The 19547-nt window shown below is 29.1% G+C and overlaps 7 protein-coding genes across 24 annotated transcripts; 2 read left to right on the top strand and 5 right to left on the bottom strand.

Annotated features, from left to right (window-relative positions):
• Positions 1-470: 470 nt before the first annotated feature.
• On the top strand, positions 471-5082 carry LOC122528225 (probable tubulin polyglutamylase TTLL2). Of its 9 annotated transcripts, none has more exons than XM_043653134.1 (10): positions 471-941; positions 1020-1212; positions 2298-2423; positions 2498-2601; positions 2679-2808; positions 2889-3165; positions 3242-3444; positions 3524-3787; positions 3868-4166; positions 4236-5082. In XM_043653134.1, exons 2-10 carry the CDS (start codon positions 1135-1137, stop codon positions 4354-4356), a joined length of 1602 nt encoding a protein of 533 aa, XP_043509069.1. In that variant the 5' UTR covers positions 471-941; positions 1020-1134; the 3' UTR covers positions 4357-5082. The 9 variants fall into 9 exon arrangements, with proteins under 9 accessions (XP_043509069.1, XP_043509074.1, XP_043509068.1 ...); XM_043653135.1 differs by having other exon boundaries at positions 472-843; XM_043653139.1 differs by lacking the exon at positions 1020-1212 and having other exon boundaries at positions 471-843; positions 2509-2601.
• LOC122528227 (40S ribosomal protein S4) lies at positions 4671-6779 on the bottom strand. Its single transcript, XM_043653144.1, has 6 exons — positions 6643-6779; positions 5944-6202; positions 5586-5683; positions 5333-5504; positions 5127-5256; positions 4671-4838 (listed from the first exon to the last, which is right to left on the bottom strand). Exons 1-6 carry the CDS (start codon positions 6643-6645, stop codon positions 4712-4714), a joined length of 789 nt encoding a protein of 262 aa, XP_043509079.1. The 5' UTR covers positions 6646-6779; the 3' UTR covers positions 4671-4711.
• A 926-nt stretch (positions 6780-7705) lies between these two features.
• LOC122528226 (deoxyribose-phosphate aldolase) lies at positions 7706-9154 on the bottom strand. The gene is made up of 5 exons (XM_043653143.1): positions 8950-9154; positions 8707-8885; positions 8478-8613; positions 8027-8403; positions 7706-7968 (listed from the first exon to the last, which is right to left on the bottom strand). The coding sequence occupies exons 1-5, from the start codon at positions 8972-8974 to the stop codon at positions 7804-7806; spliced, it is 882 nt and encodes a 293-aa protein (XP_043509078.1). The 5' UTR covers positions 8975-9154; the 3' UTR covers positions 7706-7803.
• Positions 9155-9629: 475 nt separating this feature from the next.
• Positions 9630-12136, bottom strand: LOC122528205 (putative ATPase N2B). Of its 6 annotated transcripts, none has more exons than XM_043653087.1 (8): positions 12043-12136; positions 11292-11676; positions 11018-11203; positions 10701-10942; positions 10461-10629; positions 10252-10392; positions 10043-10162; positions 9630-9959 (listed from the first exon to the last, which is right to left on the bottom strand). In XM_043653087.1, the coding sequence occupies exons 2-8, from the start codon at positions 11661-11663 to the stop codon at positions 9837-9839; spliced, it is 1353 nt and encodes a 450-aa protein (XP_043509022.1). In that variant the 5' UTR covers positions 11664-11676; positions 12043-12136; the 3' UTR covers positions 9630-9836. The 6 variants fall into 6 exon arrangements, with proteins under 6 accessions (XP_043509022.1, XP_043509026.1, XP_043509021.1 ...); XM_043653091.1 differs by lacking the exon at positions 12043-12136 and adding an exon at positions 11928-11946; XM_043653086.1 differs by lacking the exon at positions 12043-12136 and adding an exon at positions 11850-11940.
• A 293-nt stretch (positions 12137-12429) lies between these two features.
• On the bottom strand, positions 12430-13918 carry LOC122528185 (rab-like protein 3). The gene is made up of 5 exons (XM_043653050.1): positions 13757-13918; positions 13240-13449; positions 13023-13171; positions 12833-12946; positions 12430-12766 (listed from the first exon to the last, which is right to left on the bottom strand). Exons 1-5 carry the CDS (start codon positions 13800-13802, stop codon positions 12587-12589), a joined length of 699 nt encoding a protein of 232 aa, XP_043508985.1. The 5' UTR covers positions 13803-13918; the 3' UTR covers positions 12430-12586.
• LOC122528183 (general transcription factor IIE subunit 1) lies at positions 13490-16278 on the top strand. Of its 4 annotated transcripts, XM_043653044.1 has the most exons (9): positions 13916-14117; positions 14303-14466; positions 14533-14699; positions 14763-14891; positions 15049-15275; positions 15348-15555; positions 15653-15881; positions 15972-16193; positions 16227-16278. In XM_043653044.1, exons 2-8 carry the CDS (start codon positions 14340-14342, stop codon positions 16145-16147), a joined length of 1263 nt encoding a protein of 420 aa, XP_043508979.1. In that variant the 5' UTR covers positions 13916-14117; positions 14303-14339; the 3' UTR covers positions 16148-16193; positions 16227-16278. The 4 variants fall into 4 exon arrangements, with proteins under 4 accessions (XP_043508980.1, XP_043508979.1, XP_043508978.1 ...); XM_043653045.1 differs by lacking the exons at positions 13916-14117; positions 16227-16278 and adding an exon at positions 13490-13565 and having other exon boundaries at positions 14340-14466; positions 15972-16219; XM_043653043.1 differs by lacking the exon at positions 16227-16278 and having other exon boundaries at positions 15972-16219.
• A 52-nt stretch (positions 16279-16330) lies between these two features.
• Positions 16331-18853, bottom strand: LOC122528184 (arrestin homolog). Of its 2 annotated transcripts, XM_043653048.1 has the most exons (7): positions 18664-18853; positions 18418-18539; positions 18031-18330; positions 17705-17932; positions 17431-17619; positions 17178-17346; positions 16331-17046 (listed from the first exon to the last, which is right to left on the bottom strand). In XM_043653048.1, exons 1-7 carry the CDS (start codon positions 18728-18730, stop codon positions 16901-16903), a joined length of 1221 nt encoding a protein of 406 aa, XP_043508983.1. In that variant the 5' UTR covers positions 18731-18853; the 3' UTR covers positions 16331-16900. The 2 variants fall into 2 exon arrangements, with proteins under 2 accessions (XP_043508983.1, XP_043508984.1); XM_043653049.1 differs by lacking the exon at positions 17705-17932.
• Between the last annotated feature and the right edge of the window lie 694 nt (positions 18854-19547).

Genomic DNA, 19547 nt, shown 5'->3' with positions numbered 1-19547 from the left:
AACCAGGAAGTAGTTCCCTGTAAGGGACGTTTCATCGATTTATCGTTAAAGTAACCTTGCAGTACCTCCTACCTACGAAGCCAGACACGCGAAACATTTTTCCGGTGAATCTTTTTGCAAGTGACACGTCTATCAATCGTGTACTTCAATGACTGTATTCTCATCAGCGTATCCGCAAACGTAAATCGCAAGGAACACCGTACATGTATCTTTCGATTTTTTCCCACAAATATTTCAGGTACGCATAAATAGAGAATGCAGATCTAAAGTTTTTGGCACGAGGTAGAAAGAACGTGTTATCGCTGCAATGATGTGCATTACTGCAAGTTTTTATGCATTACTACAATGTGGCTGTTTCTTATAGTTATAAGTACAAATCTTGACTTGAATAGGTCTGTTGAAAAGTCGCAGTACGCTTAAACCGGATCTCGGTATAATTCTTTCGGGAGCTCGCGACCAATGAGACTTCCGGTGTCCTCGCGTGGTTGCAGTGTCCAGCAAGAGCCCATAAAAGCTGGAAAGCAACGTGGAAGGCGGCATACGAGCAACCTGCGCACCTGCGACCGGGTCAAAGCGATTGCGTAGACCGAAACGTGGCGGTGCATCAGTGAGAATCGAGATTCCGGCTGGATTACACGCGGTACCATAGAAATATTTAAACACCAAACGTTAATCGACGATAAGGGAATGTCATGTTTCGAAGAATAACTCGTTCTATTCGTTAGGGAACACTTTTCTGGATGAAAACAAAAGAACGACAGACAATGGAGAATGTCTTATAAATCGAACGATTTTTTGAAATTGTGAGCTACGCGTTGACGTTTTGTGAATGAAAAGTGCGAGGTATGACAAGATATCTTGAATTTCTTGAACTTTGTGTTACCGGCGACTTTTCCAGTTTGCTTGACACTGATACTTGATACAAGAATGACTGGAAACCGGTAATTCTTGAGAGCTTTTACAAGAAAAGCATAACTTCACACTTTGTTAACTTCTTTCCGTTGTTTTTGCATAACCAGAGAGATAAAATAATCACTGTTTGTTGCGAGGGAGAAGGTTGATTACACTAAGGTTGTGATGCTGTTAATCGCGGTTGTTGTTCTCGCGCGGTCTTCCAAAATATAATGTTCCGATATGGCAGTGAAATACTTGGATGGTCCTTTTATATTCAGGCTCAACGACAATGGTTCAGGACCGCATCTTCTTATACAGGTATTAATATCCTTAGAATTGGTACGTCGATTGGTACGTATCGCTTCTGTATCGGTTTTAGCTATTTCCGATAGCACAAACGCTACGGATATTAGACGCTCTTCATTGAAAAGACGAAAATCGAGCGAGTCGCGTTTCAATAAAGTGTGTGTCATGATTGCGTGGGTAGTCGAGATCTAAAATACAATGAATACACGTAACACCGGTAGGTACATAAATGTTGGATACGTTCCGTCACGCTTTTATGTCGCTTGGAATTTGTTCGACACGGTTACAAACTTAGCCGTGCCCTTGAACTGAATACTTTTCAAGGTACGTACAGTGTGCATATGCACGGTACATACTTGCAAAGTCAAACGAGATGCGACGCGCTTTTGCGTGCACCATTTTTAGAAACGCGGCTATTAAATGCGACATGCAATAATAATAGGCAAAGAATAGACTAGATCATGCATACCATTACGACGATTCACCTCTTCCTTCCTTATAATCTAAACGTAACAGCAAAGCATGGATTACGTAGCTTGAAACAGCTTTAAACCTCTATCGGCAACATTCGTCATAAGCATGCATCATGTTCCTGTGAACACTTTGTCAAGTAAAAATTAATTTATCAATTATTACGAGCGAGGAGGTGAGGCTGTTAAAACGAAATGAAATAATTCGGGTTATAAGAACAGGGTGCAAATGTGGTCGATGACCTTCCGCGGCGAATCGATGTTGAAGTTGTATGAAAAGAATAATAAAACTAGGCTACCGTAATAGTGAAAAGAGATATACTCGAATTTAATTGTAATTAGAGGCCTTGGTTCGCTTTTGACTATCGCAAGTAATCATTCTTAATGCTCTAATAACACGACAAATAAATCAAGGGCATTCGCTGCTATTTTTGCATGCATATCTAAAAGTTTTCCAATTACCGAATGCGTAATATTCCAGTTGAATAGATATTTATCTATCGTGTCCCATTCATTCGAGAGACACGCGTTAGAACGAGTCATCTCCTGTTATCAGAAGGATGAACTTTTAGCCAGTAAATAAGTTGGCAAATGAATGTACACGCGAATCGCATACTTTGATCACAGGTTTGTACGGAACGGGGCTGGAGGGAATATACTGGTGAAAATAATGTATTCAAAGATCGATGGAATTTATGGTGGCGGTCCGGCGGTTTCCCCTTACCCCATTACAAGCTATTACTCCCGTGGCAGGTAATGACGCGTTCTAAATCTTCTATTTGAAAATTGCAAAGCGAAACGTCGGCTTTCAATCTCATAAATTTTAGTTTATCAACAGAATTCCGAAAGGGAGTTCGATCTGTAGGAAAGACAATCTCATACGTCATCTTAGATGCATGAAGAAGATGCATGGGTCGATCTACGATTTCAGGTATGATCATCTATGAATATGAAGTGAAGAAATTGTGAGAATCGTGTTCAATCGTTGTCAAAAATATGACGCATTAGTCCTGTAGGATATAATTTGCCTTCGGAATATACTAAATTAGCGGAAGAGTGCAACCGTTGCGAGCATGATAGAGTTTGGATCTGTAAGCCAGCTGGTCAAAGTCAGGGAAAAGGAATCTTTTTGTTTCGTGTAAGAACATTAATGATTTGAACACACAAAAAAAAAAAACTTCCAATGAATTTGTTAAATGCATAATCTAATGTTTACAGAAATTAAGCGATCTTACATACGACAATGCCGCAGTGGTTCAAAGATATATTGAGAATCCCTTTCTAATCGGTGGTTACAAATTCGATCTACGACTATACGTGTGCGTACCATCGTATCGCCCTTTGACAATATATTTGTACAAGGAAGGACTGGCACGTTTCGCTACAGAAAAATTTTCACTAGAGCATTTGAACGATCCTTTCCGACATCTCACTAACTTCTCGTTGAACAAATTGGGCCCAGGATATTCCGAGAAAAAGGAACGCGTCGGTTCTGGTATAAAAGCACCAAAGTCGTTAGTTAAGTTAATTAGTAAATTATATCACAACTAGTATAATTCGGAATTTTACAGGTTGCAAATGGACTTTTAGACAATTGAGAAGATATTTCGAACAAGCCGGATACTACGATTGGTTTCTCTGGCAGCGGATAGCCTGTTTAATTACTTTAACAATACTGAGCCAAGCTGCGAGCATACCAAAATCTTCCAATTGCTTCGAATTCTTCGGATTTGACGTATTAATCGACAGAAATTTAAAACCATGGTTACTGGAGGTTAACAGACATCCTATTCGTTTGAACTGTTAATAAAATTATTCCCACTGTCTGATAATTGATATTTCAATCTTGATAGGTCAATCTTAGCCCGGCTCTAAGTAATGACTGCGAGATCGACTCTGAAGTGAAGAAACCTCTGCTGCACGATTTATTCGATTTATTAGGTCTTCCAGTATGTAATACTGGACTCTCCCTTTTCACAATATGGTCAACGAGTTCGATTAACGATGAGGCGGAAGAGTCTTCCAAGTTTTGTACAAACCGAACTGTGAAAAAGAAATCGAGAACTTATCGGGAAACTGATGGTTTTTTAAACATATGCACGGAACTTCAGCCTACCGTATGCATCTAAAGTGGAATATTGATAGATATTGAACTATTGACAGAAATACTATATTTTATATTTATTTTAATCATCAGCTTAGACAATCGACTATCAACAATTCTTCAAATTTGTGGTCTCGTTACAATCCCTTATTAGTGGATAAGTACGTTCCACGAGGTTTTCAGGGTAATAACCCAGAAAGCAACAATAAAACATCGATATGGGATAATGGTAAAGATTGGAGTACACCATGTGCGAGGGAGGGAGGATGGGTTCGCATTTATCCGCTGATGCGAATAAAATCTGAGAACACCGTTGATTACGTATCATCTTTATCGGACACTACAAAAATCGCAGAAAAGGAAACCAGAAATGTGGTTCTTTCCATACAAAAGTAACAATATCAATAAATTTTTATCATTTTAAATATGAAAAAAATATACACGATCAACTTGCTTTACAGATACTTGAAAGCTGCCAAAGAAGTCCACAAGAAGAATGAAAAATATAGAGATGAACAATATAATGCTACGTTACGAAAAATATTAGAATTAAATACTGAAATCTGGCTGCCATCGAAATAACTTTAGTATAAACAACGGATACTCGCATCTTTTATCTTTATATTTCTTTTTATCATTTAAACAAATCAGCACAATATGCTTTGACCAATTACGTGATTTTATAACACTATATTTAGCCGAACCATATTTTTAACAGCCAAAAATATTTCTCAGTATTTTTAATAGCGGAATATGTTTTAAGATGTTTTAAACATGATTGTGGTAGAAACAGAGAGGAAGAGAGAGATTAATGAAGAACAATCACATGCTATTCTAATGTGTTCTAAAATACTATTTGTAAATATTATATGGGATAAAGATGAAGAACATCTATATTCACCAAATCATTCTCGGTTTATTGAACATTTTCTGTACATTAATTCACTCCCTTTGCTGCTAACCTCTTGTCGCGTTCCTCAGCAATAGAAAGCTTTACACCTTTGTCTCTTGGTAAGCTAATGTACGGCTTCGTACCTTTGCCAATGATAAATACGTTGTTCAACCTAAATAACCGGTACAATTAGCCAACATATAAAATACTCATGTTTCCTAAATGGGTAATGCTATGTAACATGTCTATGTGAAAACAATCAGTGACCAAATATGGAGGAAATTCATTTTGGCCAACTTTTGACTACAATATTTTTTATAATGTATTATAGCTTCTATTATGGCCATCATAAAAAGAAATTTAATCTTTTTCGTGTAAAAATTTAAAATAAAAAATGTGCAAGACAGATATAAATAGAATATATGTATGAATATTAATAGAATACAAATATTTAATATACCTTGTGGCAAATGTATGTCCCTGAGAATCCTTAATATGACAGATATCAAATGAACCGGGATGACGCTCCCGGCTAACAACTGTGCCTACTCGTCCCAAATTTCTACCACCAGTGATCATACAAAGATTACCTAAAAAATAACAATTAATTAGTAAGTTTCATATTTTTTATTTGAAATAAAAATTTAAAACAAAAAAATATTATACCTGAATCGAATCGAATAGAATCCAAAATTTTGCCAGATGCTATATCCAAGTGAATAGTGTCATTAACTTTAATTAAGGGATCTGGATAACGAATTGTTCTTCCATCATGTGTTACCAGGAATGGAATACCTTTTGGTCCTGTTTGAACCCGTTTTACCTTGCACAATTTATACTGCAAGAAGAAATATTTAATTTTTCAATTAAATAAATATATTTTAACGAATTATTAATGAATTTTTTGTTACTGATTAACCTTGGCTTCTTCTGCAGTAATTCTATGAGTGGTAAATCGTCCTTTAACATCATAAATTAATCGAAAATATTCTCCAGTCTTATTAATGGTAATGACATCTAAAAAGCAAATTTAATTCATTAACAACATTTAATTTTCTGTCTCTCTTAAATATATATATATTTTTTTAAATAATATATAAAATGTGCACTTTTTGGGTAATACAGAAAAAATATTTAACTCAATCTGTGACCAAAATAAAGAACTTTTATTTTACTTTTGGCTAATGTATGACTATAATATTTCATTTAAAAAATATTATAGCTTCGATATAGCCTTGTATATATAACAAGTAAATAAAAATGTCTCATAAACTTACCCATGAAACCTGCAGGATAGTTGGGATCAGTTCTAACTTTACCATCAACTTTAATCAAACGTTGCATTACAATTTTTGTTACTTCACAATTAGTTAATGCATATTTCAATCTATTGCGAAGAAAAATAACAAGAGGAAGAGATTCTCTCAATTTATGAGGTCCCGTGGATGGACGTGGAGCATATACACCACCAAGTTTGTCTAACATCCATGCTTTAGGTGCGTTGAGACGCTTTAAATGTTTCTTGGGCCCACGAGCCTAAAATCAAATTTTACACATTTCATTTCATCATTTTAAATAAAACAATTTATATAAATTTTGCAGCCTTTTCAATACCAAAAATATTATTCAATTTAATGTATACTGTCTATACATTATAGGTTAGGTTAGAATTTACACGTTTCTTCTATTTCTTCAAAATATAATACACATAGATTGTTAAATTAAAAATTTATTTTTATAAGAAAATTATTATTATACATACGTATGAGAAATTGATTCGTTATAAAAAGATAATCTACACATACACATCTTAGCCGTATGTCATGTTTAATAATAATGAAATAAATTTAACACATCATATAGGAATATTCACTTTAATTCATTTAGTTTATACTCTACACATATATTAAAAAATACAGGACATAATACAGTCGATGCAAACGGATTTTATATTGACAACAAATAATCGTACTTACCATTTTGGTTTTCTAAAAAGGAAAGGAACGTTCAAAGAATGATAATCTACAGCAGGAAAAGAGAGAAGCGTCTGTGGCCCATCGGCTATGAGTTTCGCATCTAGACTACACACATTCAAAGTTTTCTACAGCGCCACTGTGGCCAAAATAATTAATAATCATACTTTCATTTGCAAAAAAGAATTAATTAAAAGAATTAATTTATCAATTTTTATAATTATATCTACGTTTCTGAATCTTCTTCAACTTTCTTTTTTATTCCATTTGACATGTAAAATGCATATATAAAAATTCTGTTCAATAAATTGAAGCGTTCATATAAATAATGTTTATTTTCTGATAAACTTGAATCAACATGGAACATAGATGTGCTTTCAGCATCAGCTTTCAAATGCAAATTAATTTTTATTAAATTTTTAAAACCATAAAATTTATATTTCTTGGTCTCGACATGAAATGATTTATAGAACAAAATTTGTAAAATTCTTTACATGTATATTTTATAAACAGTATCAAACGGTACATAAGAAGAGAGATAAAGATACGAAATACACAATTATAAAAATTCACAAATTAATCTTCTAAATTCCAAATTAAGGCTTTTTACAAATAAAAATTGTTCATACTAGAAACACTAGTGCCACATAGTGATGAAAAACTGGAACTAATCTCTTCACGACTAAATTTGAAAATTAAATTTGTCGGTCTAAATTAAATATTAATTTAAATAATCTATCTTGGAAGTAAATTAAAAATTTAACTCTAAGAAATATTACTTACACAATTTTCTACCTAATTAATTAATCATATGTAATTTGTGCCTCAATTCAAGAATTTTATATCCGTGAATTGAATAAATTTTTATTTGCAAAAAAACTAATTTAAAGAATTAATTTGAGAACTTCTGTAATTGTATTTTGTTAATTAGGTCCTCAACTTTTTTTTCTATACTTTAGTTAATTTGTAGAAATTTGTATTCTAATTTGTAGAAATGCATATATAAATATTTAAAAATTTATTAGTTTCGTTAATAAATAACGCCATGTCCGAAATGGAATACTAATTGTAAGATAATTCATTTATTAAATAGGAAATAGAAATAACATTATACAAAAGAGTTTCTGAAAGTTAAAATTTTAAAAACAATTAAAAAATTTCATATTAATTTGATTGTAACGCTTCGACTATGTTATCTATTAAATTGGATGACCCAATTCTAAATAAATCTTTAGACAACCATTCCTCTCCTAATTCCGTTTGGACCAACATCATCCATTCTAAAGCCTCCTGTGGAATCTTAATACCACCAGCAGGTTTTAAACCAACCTGAAACATTATATAATATTGTTTTTTGTTCTTCTTTTAGTTAAACAAAGATTTATACCTTTCTTTTTGTGGATTCATGATAATCCTTAATTGCCTGGCACATAATAATTCCAGCAGACAAGGTAGCATTTATTACTTCTTTTCCAGTAGATGTTTTAATAAAATCTGCTCCAGCCATCATTGCTATCATAGATGCTTTATATACATTGTCCAAATTACCTAGTTCTCCTGTGGCAAGTATAACTTTTAAACATTTATTGCCACAAGCAGCACGAAATGATTTTAGTTCTTCATATAGTTCTTTCCATTGTTGCATCAAAGCTAATGGTCTGTTAATAACAATATCAATTTCGTCAGCTCCTAATTCAACACCTATTTCTACTTCACGAAGACGTGTTTCCAATGGAAATTGTCCAGATGGAAATCCTCCACCCACTATTTAAATAATATATTTAATATATTTCATTGCATTTTGATTTAAGTTATTCAAATAAAATTTTATTATTTACCAGTAGCTCTGGATATTTTATGTTCTTTATCAAGTTTTTCTAATGCAGATACTGCATCCACAAATCTCATAGGATACACATATACAGATGCAGTATGTAAATGTGAATAATTTAGTAACTTAAGGGGATTTGCTGCCTGTAATTATAAATATATATATATAAATTATAATAAAATTTTTATACATTATATTTAAAATATCAGAAGTTTTAACAGAAAATTAAATATTACTTTAGCACACAAAGTTTCAATTTTTGAAGGTGTATCATCACCTCCTAAAGTAGTCAAATCTAGGAAACCTATTGCCTTTACCAACCAAGCAGTTTTAACATGATTCTCCAATTTATTAACTTTAGAACGTATAGAATTAACTTTTTCATCTATTGCAGATTGATCGAAATTCATTGTAGCTAAAACATAAATATATAAAAATTAAAAACATGAAAAAATTAAAAATTTTTAAATTCAACTTACCATTAGCCAATTTTTGGATATCCATTATACCTTTCTTAAAACTTACAAAAATATTTGATCTTTTTGAATGCGTAAATGTAACAACAACACGTAAGAGAAATGTGATTGCTTTATATTTATAAATTTTGTTTAGAAACTGATAACATTGAAATGACCTGTAACTTACGATTAGCAGATGATAAAGTAAAAAAAATTTATGTATGTATTTATCTATATACATATATAAATATCTTTCAGTTTTATCTTAATAATCCTTCTCCCACTTTACTCTAATATTATGATACAACTTTCATTCAATGCTACATTACATGCATCATATATACCCCGCGAAAATTAAAATACTCTTTTTTCAAATTAAAAAATGTTTATTCTAAAATGCAAATCATTAATCAGTGTAATTTTTAATTTTTTCATTATTAATTATTAATTTTGATTTGGGAAAGCATTAAAGATATTCGAGTTTAAATAAAGAAGTTGTTTTGTAATGATTGCTAAAATGAAAAATGATCGATTTTCTAATTATTAATAAGTATATTAGATATTATTTAAATTATTATTAGATATTATTTAATACTTAAATTTTTATTATATCAATTCTTTATTGCTGAATATCCATTTATGAATGGAATACAAAATAAATAAATTTATGTACTAGAAATAAATATTATAAATATTTTCTGAAATACATTGTGATATATTTTATGCAAATTTAATATATCTCTAATATAGCGTACTTGAAAGTATTTATTATTCTTTTCAAATTAATACTGTACCTTTTTTGAAAATTGATTACCAACAAGTTAACTACCAATAGTTCGCGATTTGATCACCTAAATGAAAAAATTCCTAAACAAAACTATTGAAATTTTTATTAATTTAAATTATTATTATCTATAATGTTGCCATTGTTCCCAATATCGCGCTGTTTGCATCTCAGAAAGTCGTGATACAGTGCGATCGAAAGCAAAAAGTTCTTCTTCTCCAGTAAAAAGATTAGATTTATGATCATCCTATTAAAGATACAAAATACAAAATTATAAAATTATACAGTGGAAAATAATAACTGCATAATGATGATTGTTTCATAACTTACTGAACCATGCGATATTTTTAAATCATCCATTAGCATTCGTTTTTCATCTGTATATTCATTATCTCCTTCTGGCACGAAAAGTTTTGTATGTGGAACAGCTGCAGATATTACAACTCGTACCTGACAAATGTTTGCTCATATCAGTATAAATATTTATAATAATTTAAATGATTAAATGTGTAAAATAAATAAAATATATTTCAGCCTACCTTATTATCATATAGTGTATCAATTAATGTAATAAATCTTCTAGTTTGTGATTTAAGACGAAAATCTAATTGTGGTACGTCTCTTATAATGACTGTATGAAATGCTTGACTTAGTTCTAAATAATCACTAGCACCAAGTGGCTACAAATGAAAATTTATTTATAATAATGTTGTAAACAAGTAATGAAAGTTTTTAATAATAAACCTACTCTATCACATAATTCTGCAAAGGTTGAATCCAATACTTGACCACAGGTTCTTTCAAACGTAACATTACGACCTCTTATAGAAATAGTCCGAGACCTCACAACATCATTTTCCTGTGAGCATAAATATTTAAACACTTTGTCCACATCACTTGTTGCATCTTTTCCTTTTCTGTAATAATTAATCTTTCTTTAAAAAAAAATATCTTACTATATGTTTTATCTGTACATAAGTGGACATACATGAAATAAATCTTTTCATCTGTAAGTCCTGTTTTTAGTCTATAATCTATACCAGAATCTAGAGAATTTATAATACAATAATTTTTTAAAACCTGTATAAATGGAATAAAATTTCCTCTTTGTAATCCATTTTTATATAAATCATCAGGTGCTCTATTACTAGTTGCAATAACTATTACACCATTATTAAAGAGTTCAGTAAATAATCGTTTCAGTATCATAGCATCTGCAATATCAGTTACCTATGATATATAAACTTTTATTAATATATATTAAATTAAATCATAAATAATTAGTTGTATGTTTTAGAATTAAACCTGAAATTCATCAAAACAAAGTAACCATGCTTCTTCAGTAATACTTTTGGCAACTGGTGGTATTGGATCAAATGGTTGAAGTTTAGTACTACTAACATCTCGTACAATATTTTTCTTTACTTCATGAACTTTATTATGTACATCCACCATAAAAGAGTGAAAATGGACTCTTTTCTTATTTTCTATCTAAAATAATATATTTCAATTATATGCTGATTTAATTAATGATGGTAAAACCACATGCCATAATTATATGAACTATAGAGTATAATACCTGGCAACATTCATAGAAAAGATCCATTAACATTGTTTTACCTCCACCAACTGCTCCATAAATATATAGCCCTTTTGGTGGTTGTTTCCTTTTTCTACCTAGCCATTTGTCCAATAAGTTGAATTCTTCAGGTTTATATCCATTTATTTCTTCATAAATACTTTGTAATGTTTTAGCAACATTTATTTGATGTTCATCTTCCATTAACTCTCCTTTGGCAATTTTATTTTTTAACATAGCAACTGGGCCTTTTTCGATTAAACCAACATCATGAACATATCCATGACTTTGAATATGTTGCACAAATTTGTTGGACAAATTTGTAAAATAGTTTTGATTGAAAAATTTTTTTGGTAACAAGTAAGTCATCATAGAGAAAGATGTCCTAAGGAAAAGGTCATAATTTATTACTTATGTACATTACTTATACATATTATTAATAATTAGATTAGAAAAATGTTCACTCTTACGAACAAATATTTGATAAATATACATTTAATTTAAAAAATTAGCAAAATATAGAAAAATTGTCTAATGAGTAGGATTAAAAATATTCACATATTTATCGAATTTTAGCTGACAGATGATGTATGATAACCTTTATATTACGTATAAAAACATATCACATGTATCTACCTTAAAATAGAATACGCACACTAGGAAATTGAAAAAGGTAGGTGTGAAGTATGATATTGATAAATTTGATAAACTGAATAATTGGCAAATGTATAACCAAATTATATGTACTTACGCTTCTGTTTACATCCTTTCTTGTTATTTATCAAAATTGATTCTTTCATGATGTTTTAATATTATTAAAAAAAAATTTCGTCTACAGAGAAATTCAATTTCAAAAGTTATCTATCGCGCGTTTTGTCATGACGTAATTAAAAAAGTAATATGGAATCATCAAACATGATTCGTTCATAAGAATTTATACTGATGCTTAAAGCCTTGTTCACAAACTATATTATGTAAAAATAACAAAATATAAAATACCATTCATTTTGAATATTTCAACTAAATAAATATTTTATATTTATATATAATTATATAAGAAATAAAACATATTTAATATTTTAATTTAAAATGTATATTTTTATTATATTTTATACATAAATATCTTAACAATAGTCTTTAAATAATTATTTGTAATATTTTATTTTAATAGTTTAGATATATATTTCAATAACAACAAATATATATCTCATACAAATTAGGAATGTAGTATAAGAAATTTAGGAACAAAAATTCTATTAATGATAAAAATAGATACAATGGATTTTCTCTGAATTTCAATCATTATGATAAATTTTAGAACTATAAGGAACACTACTCATTGGCAGTCTTCGTTTGTCAGGACTGATTCCTTCTTTTAATGAATAATATCGTCTTTCAATGACTTTATCAAAAAATCTACTCAATTTGACAGAAGAGCTAGAACCAGCAGCTAGTGATCTCACTTGATGACAATCCTAAAAACAACATTAACTTGAAGCAAATAATACCAATGTATAATAATTAAAAAACAAATGATATACCAAAAATATTTCATCAGCACCACATTCCTCTGCAATAGTTGAAGAACGTCTATGTATACTTGATCTGACTTCAGCAATTAAATCTAATTTAGTACCAATAACTAAAATTGGTATCTGGAAAAATTATTTTATTTATATAAAAGAACATGCTAAAAGATTATGAAATTATGTTAGGAATGATTTATATTACCTGCGTAGATCCTACAAATTTTTCAGGATCAAAATCATCAAATGGCTTTGATTTCATATAATTACTATCTTTGCTTAAAACTTCTTCAAGCCACTTTTGAAGATTTTGTTGTGATTTTCTGTTTGTTAAATCATGGACTAATATGATACCTATATTATTAATAGTGATTAATAATTGTTAAATTTTTATTTCATTGTTATATATTTTATGTTTATACCATTTGTAGGGTTATAAAAAACAGATCTTGTATTTTTATGATTTTGACTTCCTCCAACATCCCATAATTCAATAAAATATCTCCTCTGATTAGGGGTTCCTTCTTTATATTCATGTAATTTAACTTCCACTGAGCAACCTATAGTCCATGAAGGATTCCTAATAGGTTGTTGTTGACATATTAAATGTGTTAATGATGTTTTTCCAACACCTAAATATAAAAAAAAAAAAATCTTTAATAATTATCTAATCACGTGCGAACGCGCGTGCGTGTGTATGTGTGTCAAAAAAGTAATAGATAACCTACAAATGATGTCATAGAAATATGTACGAAATATATGAAATACAATTTTATATATAAGTAAATTATGCAATTATAACATATTTTAGTAATAAATATAATATTTATGTTGTAATTAACAAAATAATAGATAATGATAGATAGATAGATAATATAATAAGTAATGACAATAACAAAAAGTATTATAGAATTGCTTTATATATATATATATTCTTACCAGAATCACCAACAACAATAATCTTAACTTTATCGATTGCAGCCATTAGTAATTTTTATGAAATTACATGAAAAAGATATATCTTTTTGTTCCTTTATTCCTGTTGTTTGACAGATAGTTTTTGATAATTTTGTATTAAGAATACATAACCTAAAAACTATTATACTGATAAAGAAGCGTCCGTTAGAACGGTGCTTTGTCATATTTAATCAAACAATGAAATAATGTATTTTCTTCCATTGGTTTTTTATTTATTTTGAAAGAATATACATTTAATATTGTAATATATAATTTATTTTGTTTATATTGATATTTATTTGAAATATTTAATGATAAATATATTACTTATACTACTTTAAAGGTTAGTATTTTTTACGACAAATTAAACTGAAAATAGTAAATTGTATGAAATATATAATTAATAACATCATTTCAATATAATTGTGAAATTAATAAAGTGCTAAGTGTTTATAAAGTATATTATACAAACAGAAATATAAATATAATTTATGTAAAAATTATAATGATTTATCAAAATTTTTGCAGTAATTCTCATATTTTATTCCATGTAACTAAAAACAAGATGAGTAGTGAAGAAAGACTTGTCACAGAAGTTCCCAGTAGTTTAAAGCAATTAGCACGTTTAGTAGTGCGTGGATTTTATACAATAGAAGATGCATTAATTGTTGATATGTTGGTTAGAAATCCATGTAAGTACATTCTATATACGTATAGTAATATTGTAATTACAACATTTCATTATCGTATTTTATTAGGTATGAAAGAAGATGATATTTGTGAACTTTTAAAGTTTGAACGTAAAATGTTAAGAGCTAGAATATCTACATTACGTAATGATAAATTTATACAAGTTAGATTAAAAATGGAAACTGGATCAGATGGAAAAGCACAAAAAGTCAACTATTATTTTATTAATTATAAGGTAAGACAAAGCCTTTATTTTTTTTTTTTTATCAAATTAATTATTTTACATTTTATATTTTAGACTTTTGTAAATGTGGTTAAATATAAATTAGATTTAATGAGAAAAAGAATGGAAACTGAAGAAAGAGATGCAACTAGTAGAGCCAGTTTTAAATGTACAAATTGTTTAAAAACTTTTACTGATCTTGAGGTAAATTATAAATTGTAAATTATAATTTCTCAAATATTTTAGTTATATAACAAATAAAAGTAAAAGAGATAAAACATGAGGAATATTTGTAAAACATAGATTTATTACCTTATAAACTTACTGATAATAAAATACTTATTACTATGATATAATATAGGCAGATCAGTTATTTGATATGACTACTGGTGAATTTAGATGTACATATTGCCGTGAAGTAGTAGAAGAAGATCAGTCTGCCCTTCCTAAAAAAGATTCAAGATTATTATTAGCTAAATTCAATGAACAATTAGAACCTCTTTATATTTTATTAAGGGAAGTTGAAGGTATCAAATTAGCTCCTGAAGTATTAGAACCTGAACCAGTTGATATAAATACCATTAAAGGGTACAGATTTTTAATAAAATTGTTATTAATGCACCAACGTTCTTGCATATTATTTATATTCTCCTTTTTTAGTATCGATACAAGAAAACCAAGTAGTCTAAGAGCACCTGGTGAACAATGGTCTGGTGAAGCTACAAGGTCATCATCTGGCTTCATGGTAGAAGATACAAGAGTAGATGTTACAATTGGCGATGATTCTATTGATGATAATGCAGCAAGCAGGAGAAAGGAAAGACCAATTTGGATGATGGAAAGTACTGTTATTAACGCTGATTCACAGGTAAATTTTGGTTAAAAATTTAGTTTTTTTTGTTTTAAAAATTATTTTGTTATATCTTTCAGCAATATTTTTTGCCTTACTTTTTATATTGTTTTAGCCTGATGGAGTTAACGCACAAGAAAATATTTTGGATAAAGCTGCAGCTACTGCTACTAATACAACCACAACTAATAATAAACAAGGGGAAGATATAATGTCTGTATTACTGGCTCATGAGAAAAAAGGAGGAACAAATTCAACAGCTGCTATAAAATCTGTATTACCTCAAGAATCTAGTGATAGCAGTGACAATGAAGAAGTTGCAGAAATGCAAGCTATTGATACAGGTATTATTTTTGTAAAATGTATTAAATAGCTTGTAAAATTATCATTTTAACATTAAAATTAAATTACGAAATTTTCTAAAATTTTTTTAGGAGAAGTAGAAACAATGGATTCTGAAGATGAAGATCTTGTACCAACTGTAACTGTTGCAGGAAAAACAGTTGCTATTGCAGATGTAAATGATGCATTAATAGCAGAAATGACACCAGTGGAAAAAGAAGCATATATTCAAACATATCAAGAATATTATTCACATATGTATGACTAATCAAAATGCAGTCAGCATTGATAAACAATGCTTTACAAGACTGAGCGATTATTAAAATTCTTGTAATATTTTGTATAGTTATAAAATAAATAATTTTCTGGGTTTGGTAAATATTCATTTTTCTTATTTTCATTCAAAACAATTAATATTTTTAATTAAATATAAAGCAAACAAACTCAGAAATTAACATTTTGAAATTTTTATATTTTTCTTCTAATATACAGATATAGCTCAACAATGTCAGTTTGTAATAAACGAACATTTTACAGACACGTTATAATCACCATAAATCAAAGTTAATAGCATACATGTCACTTCTGGTAAGGCGGGAAAATTTTAATCTTAGCCAAATATAAATTACTTATTAAGCTTACTTAAAATCTTTTTTTTTTTCGTCTTTATGTGAATTTCTAACCGACCACCACTACCGGATAGAAATTATAAGACGATATACATTTTTTATGATGCTTTTCGCTTTTTTTGTACTTTTTTTTTATTATATTGTTCTTGATATATTAATATTCAGTTCCATATACCAATAGTCATATATGGATATTCTAATTTTTTTTACCTTCCGTACTTTTATTATTTTTTCAGTTGTTAGATATAACTCATATCAAAAGAATCCTAGAATCGACGAATTCTACATATATGCATATACTTCTATTACATTTTGATTTAAAATTACTACAAAGAATTGTGAATCTAAGATTCTTTCAAAATAAGTATTTTTCTTTTTTCAAGTGCTGTTTTTTACTCTGGTTCATTCAAACGCAAACGAGCAAAATCCTCAAACACGATATTGTCATCATCATCATTTGAATAACAAGAATTCTCATATCGTGCCCTTTCAATGCTCTTATTCTTCTTCAAAGTAGCTTTTTCTTTTTCTACAGCTCCTGTAAAGATAAAGGAATTAATAAATAAAAAAATTAAATAAAAAATAAATTATTTAGTATCATTTTTTTACTGAATATGTTAAATATTAAATTAATTAGTAATATTGTGTTCAATAATAAAATTTATTTACCAGGAGCTGGATGCATTAGTTTAAATGGAACATCTGTAACTAATTCACCTCCCAATGTTCCACAATTCAATTTTACTCGAATAGAATAAGAAATAACAATACCCATAGCATCACTAGGAGTTTTACCATCTGCGACAAGAGTTGAAGATGCAAGATTTACATCGTCATCCTAAAATATCAACAAAGATATACAGAGTGAATGCAACGAGAGTTATATTTATTTATTTATTGAATCATATTATTTTTACCATACCTTCAAATGACCGTCAAGAGCAATTCCACGACGATCTTTATTGCTACTGGCTAATGGAACAAGATAAAATTGCTTCGTAAAGGATGCTCCAGGTGTAATTGGACAACCTTCGCGTGTTTCCAAACTAGCCACGTGTCGAGAAAATTGAGTATTAACCATTGTTACCTCGCAATGTTGTACCACAAAGAGCTAAAATATTTAGTTATTAAAATTATGCTAAATACAATACTATGCCATTATATATGTATATATATTTACATATATTTATATATACCTTAATATTTTTTACTGCCTTTCGAGAATTGTTAGTAACTATAACATTTGCAGCTACTTTTTCTCCATGATAATATATTTCCCTATCAAGTGTAACTTCCAAATTCAGTTTACCTTGAGAGAAAGTAAATCCTTTTGAAACCAGAGAACTAGGCAATTTACGTCCTCTTGTAGGTGGGGCATATTGTAATTTTTTTATAGCTAATGCAACAGATGATCTTTTATGTCCCTATATATAAATTATAAATTACATACATACATTTACATATATACATATACATACATATATATATGTATTATATATAAATATTTAATTATGGACATTACCTTGTCTTCTTCATGTTCACCAACATATATTCGAACAGTATATTCTACTCCTAATGGTTTTCCCTGATCATCATCACCAGGTTGCAATGTAACAGAACTAGGAGAACTTTGTGGAAATTGAAATAAAAATGGATATGCATTTGCTCCAAGACGTTTTAGAAGACGTTCTTGAACTGGTGTCATATCTTGCTTTTCCTTTTTTATTGGAACTATTTGTTCCCGGCATAAAACCAGTTCTCTGCTAAATTTAACACCCATAACTTCATCTTCCTCCCGTCCATAGCGAAAAATTGTTGTTACCTGAAGAATAAAGCAATAAAGTTCTTTTCATATGATGTATGATATAGGAATGTATATATAATCTTATATAGATTTTTTATTTTTTACCTGTCCATAAATTTTTCGGCCCTGAAGATAATCATTTTCAACAACAACAATACCATCAATGGGATCTATGCTATCCAAGTGATCAATGAAATCTCTTTTACCAAGGTAAACTGTGACTTTTCCTGTAATTAATAAGAAATTATAATTTAAAAACAAATTGCTCAAATAAAGCTACTAATTTTTTAAATATTGTTTATGGAAAAATATTGCATTGTTACATATTGATGCTAATATTTTGTAACTTACCATTTGGAGTTGTTTTCTTAAATACTTTGATGGCTACAACAAAAGCCAAAAACAAGAGAGGAAACATTTGGCACCCTTTCTCCAATTAAATGAACTACCAGAAGTTTATTTCCCGCCCAGAAGTGACAGTCTCTTAGCAAGAACAGGGAACTTCATATAGTCTTGGAAGGGCTTCTTTACTTGAAGCCATACTACTAATAGCATTAGTTTATTACACAAGTTAGTTAATGAGATTGGAACATGTATGTAAGAATTTTGTTATACATATTGTGGAACTGACTCAGTAGTTCATGCACTTTCAACTAGAAAACATGGTTAAACAGTAGTGTGAATATTTTTGTACAATATATGAATTATTTTTTAAACATTTATACAAAAAAAAAATATGTTGAACTACATTCAATTAATTTAAGTAGGTTAAAATAAAGAAATACATGTGATCAGTCTTATATTTATATTTATTTCAATAATAAGTGTTTACATAATATAATATGGAGGTATTTTAATTGAAATTAATCCCTTGAGTTCTTAAAGAATCTCGTCAATATATTTTCACAAAATTTTTCTTAATGGAAAACAGTGTTTTTCTGAAGTAGATATTACTTATTATTGACAATTAGAACCACTTATATTCCTTTCTTTTTTCGCACTTTGCACTAAGAAAACATTTGACATATTATGTATATTATCGTGTATGAACACTAACATTGTGTTCCCAAATTGTTCTGGTAACTGAAAGACACCTTTCTTTCGGGAATGAATAAGGCAATTCTTAATGCCCTTTTTCAAAATGTAATTTTATAGGTAGGAAAACAAAATTTCTCTCTTCCAATGTACAAATATTAGAATGAAAATAAATTGTAACAAGTTCACAGAAATTTTCT

The sequence above is a fragment of the Frieseomelitta varia genome, unplaced genomic scaffold (genome assembly GCF_011392965.1).
Source record: "Frieseomelitta varia isolate USP_RPSP 00005682 unplaced genomic scaffold, Fvar_1.2 scaffold_247, whole genome shotgun sequence".
Lineage (NCBI taxonomy): Eukaryota > Metazoa > Arthropoda > Insecta > Hymenoptera > Apidae > Frieseomelitta > Frieseomelitta varia.
This window is presented reverse-complemented; position numbering and strand designations above follow the sequence as displayed.

Bases quoted from the DNA above. Each gene is read 5' to 3' on its own strand.
- LOC122528205 (XM_043653086.1), bottom strand. The intron at 11,204-11,291 runs GTATTATACTCT...ATATTATTTTAG, and splicing joins TTTTCTATGAATGTTGCCAG to ATAGAAAATAAGAAAAGAGT. The intron at 10,393-10,460 runs GTAGGTTTATTA...TTTCATTTGTAG, and splicing joins TTGCAGAATTATGTGATAGA to CCACTTGGTGCTAGTGATTA.
- LOC122528183 (XM_043653044.1), top strand. From the start codon at position 14,340: ATGAGTAGTGAAGAAAGACTTGTCACAGAAGTTCCCAGTAGTTTAAAG. The intron at 14,467-14,532 runs GTAAGTACATTC...GTATTTTATTAG, and splicing joins TATGTTGGTTAGAAATCCAT to GTATGAAAGAAGATGATATT. The intron at 15,276-15,347 runs GTACAGATTTTT...CTCCTTTTTTAG, and splicing joins GATATAAATACCATTAAAGG to TATCGATACAAGAAAACCAA.
- LOC122528225 (XM_043653134.1), top strand. From the start codon at position 1,135: ATGGCAGTGAAATACTTGGATGGTCCTTTTATATTCAGGCTCAACGAC. The intron at 3,166-3,241 runs GTATAAAAGCAC...GGAATTTTACAG, and splicing joins AAAGGAACGCGTCGGTTCTG to GTTGCAAATGGACTTTTAGA. The intron at 3,788-3,867 runs GTATGCATCTAA...TTTAATCATCAG, and splicing joins GCACGGAACTTCAGCCTACC to CTTAGACAATCGACTATCAA.
- LOC122528185 (XM_043653050.1), bottom strand. From the start codon at position 13,802: ATGGCTGCAATCGATAAAGTTAAGATTATTGTTGTTGGTGATTCTG. The intron at 13,450-13,756 runs GTAAGAATATAT...TTTTATATTTAG, and splicing joins TATTGTTGTTGGTGATTCTG to GTGTTGGAAAAACATCATTA. The intron at 13,172-13,239 runs GTATAAACATAA...TTAATAATATAG, and splicing joins TTTTTATAACCCTACAAATG to GTATCATATTAGTCCATGAT.
- LOC122528226 (XM_043653143.1), bottom strand. From the start codon at position 8,974: ATGGATATCCAAAAATTGGCTAATG. The intron at 8,404-8,477 runs GTAAATAATAAA...TTATTTAAATAG, and splicing joins TAAAATATCCAGAGCTACTG to TGGGTGGAGGATTTCCATCT. The intron at 7,969-8,026 runs GTATAAATCTTT...ATAATGTTTCAG, and splicing joins ATGAATCCACAAAAAGAAAG to GTTGGTTTAAAACCTGCTGG.
- LOC122528184 (XM_043653048.1), bottom strand. From the start codon at position 18,730: ATGTTTCCTCTCTTGTTTTTGGCTTTTGTTGTAGCCATCAAAGTATTT. The intron at 17,933-18,030 runs GTAATGTCCATA...ATTTATATATAG, and splicing joins GTGAACATGAAGAAGACAAG to GGACATAAAAGATCATCTGT. The intron at 17,347-17,430 runs GTATGGTAAAAA...TTGATATTTTAG, and splicing joins CTCTTGACGGTCATTTGAAG to GATGACGATGTAAATCTTGC.
- LOC122528227 (XM_043653144.1), bottom strand. The intron at 5,684-5,943 runs GTAAGTTTATGA...TTTGCTTTTTAG, and splicing joins CTATCCTGCAGGTTTCATGG to ATGTCATTACCATTAATAAG. The intron at 4,839-5,126 runs GTATATTAAATA...CCGGTTATTTAG, and splicing joins GGACATACATTTGCCACAAG to GTTGAACAACGTATTTATCA.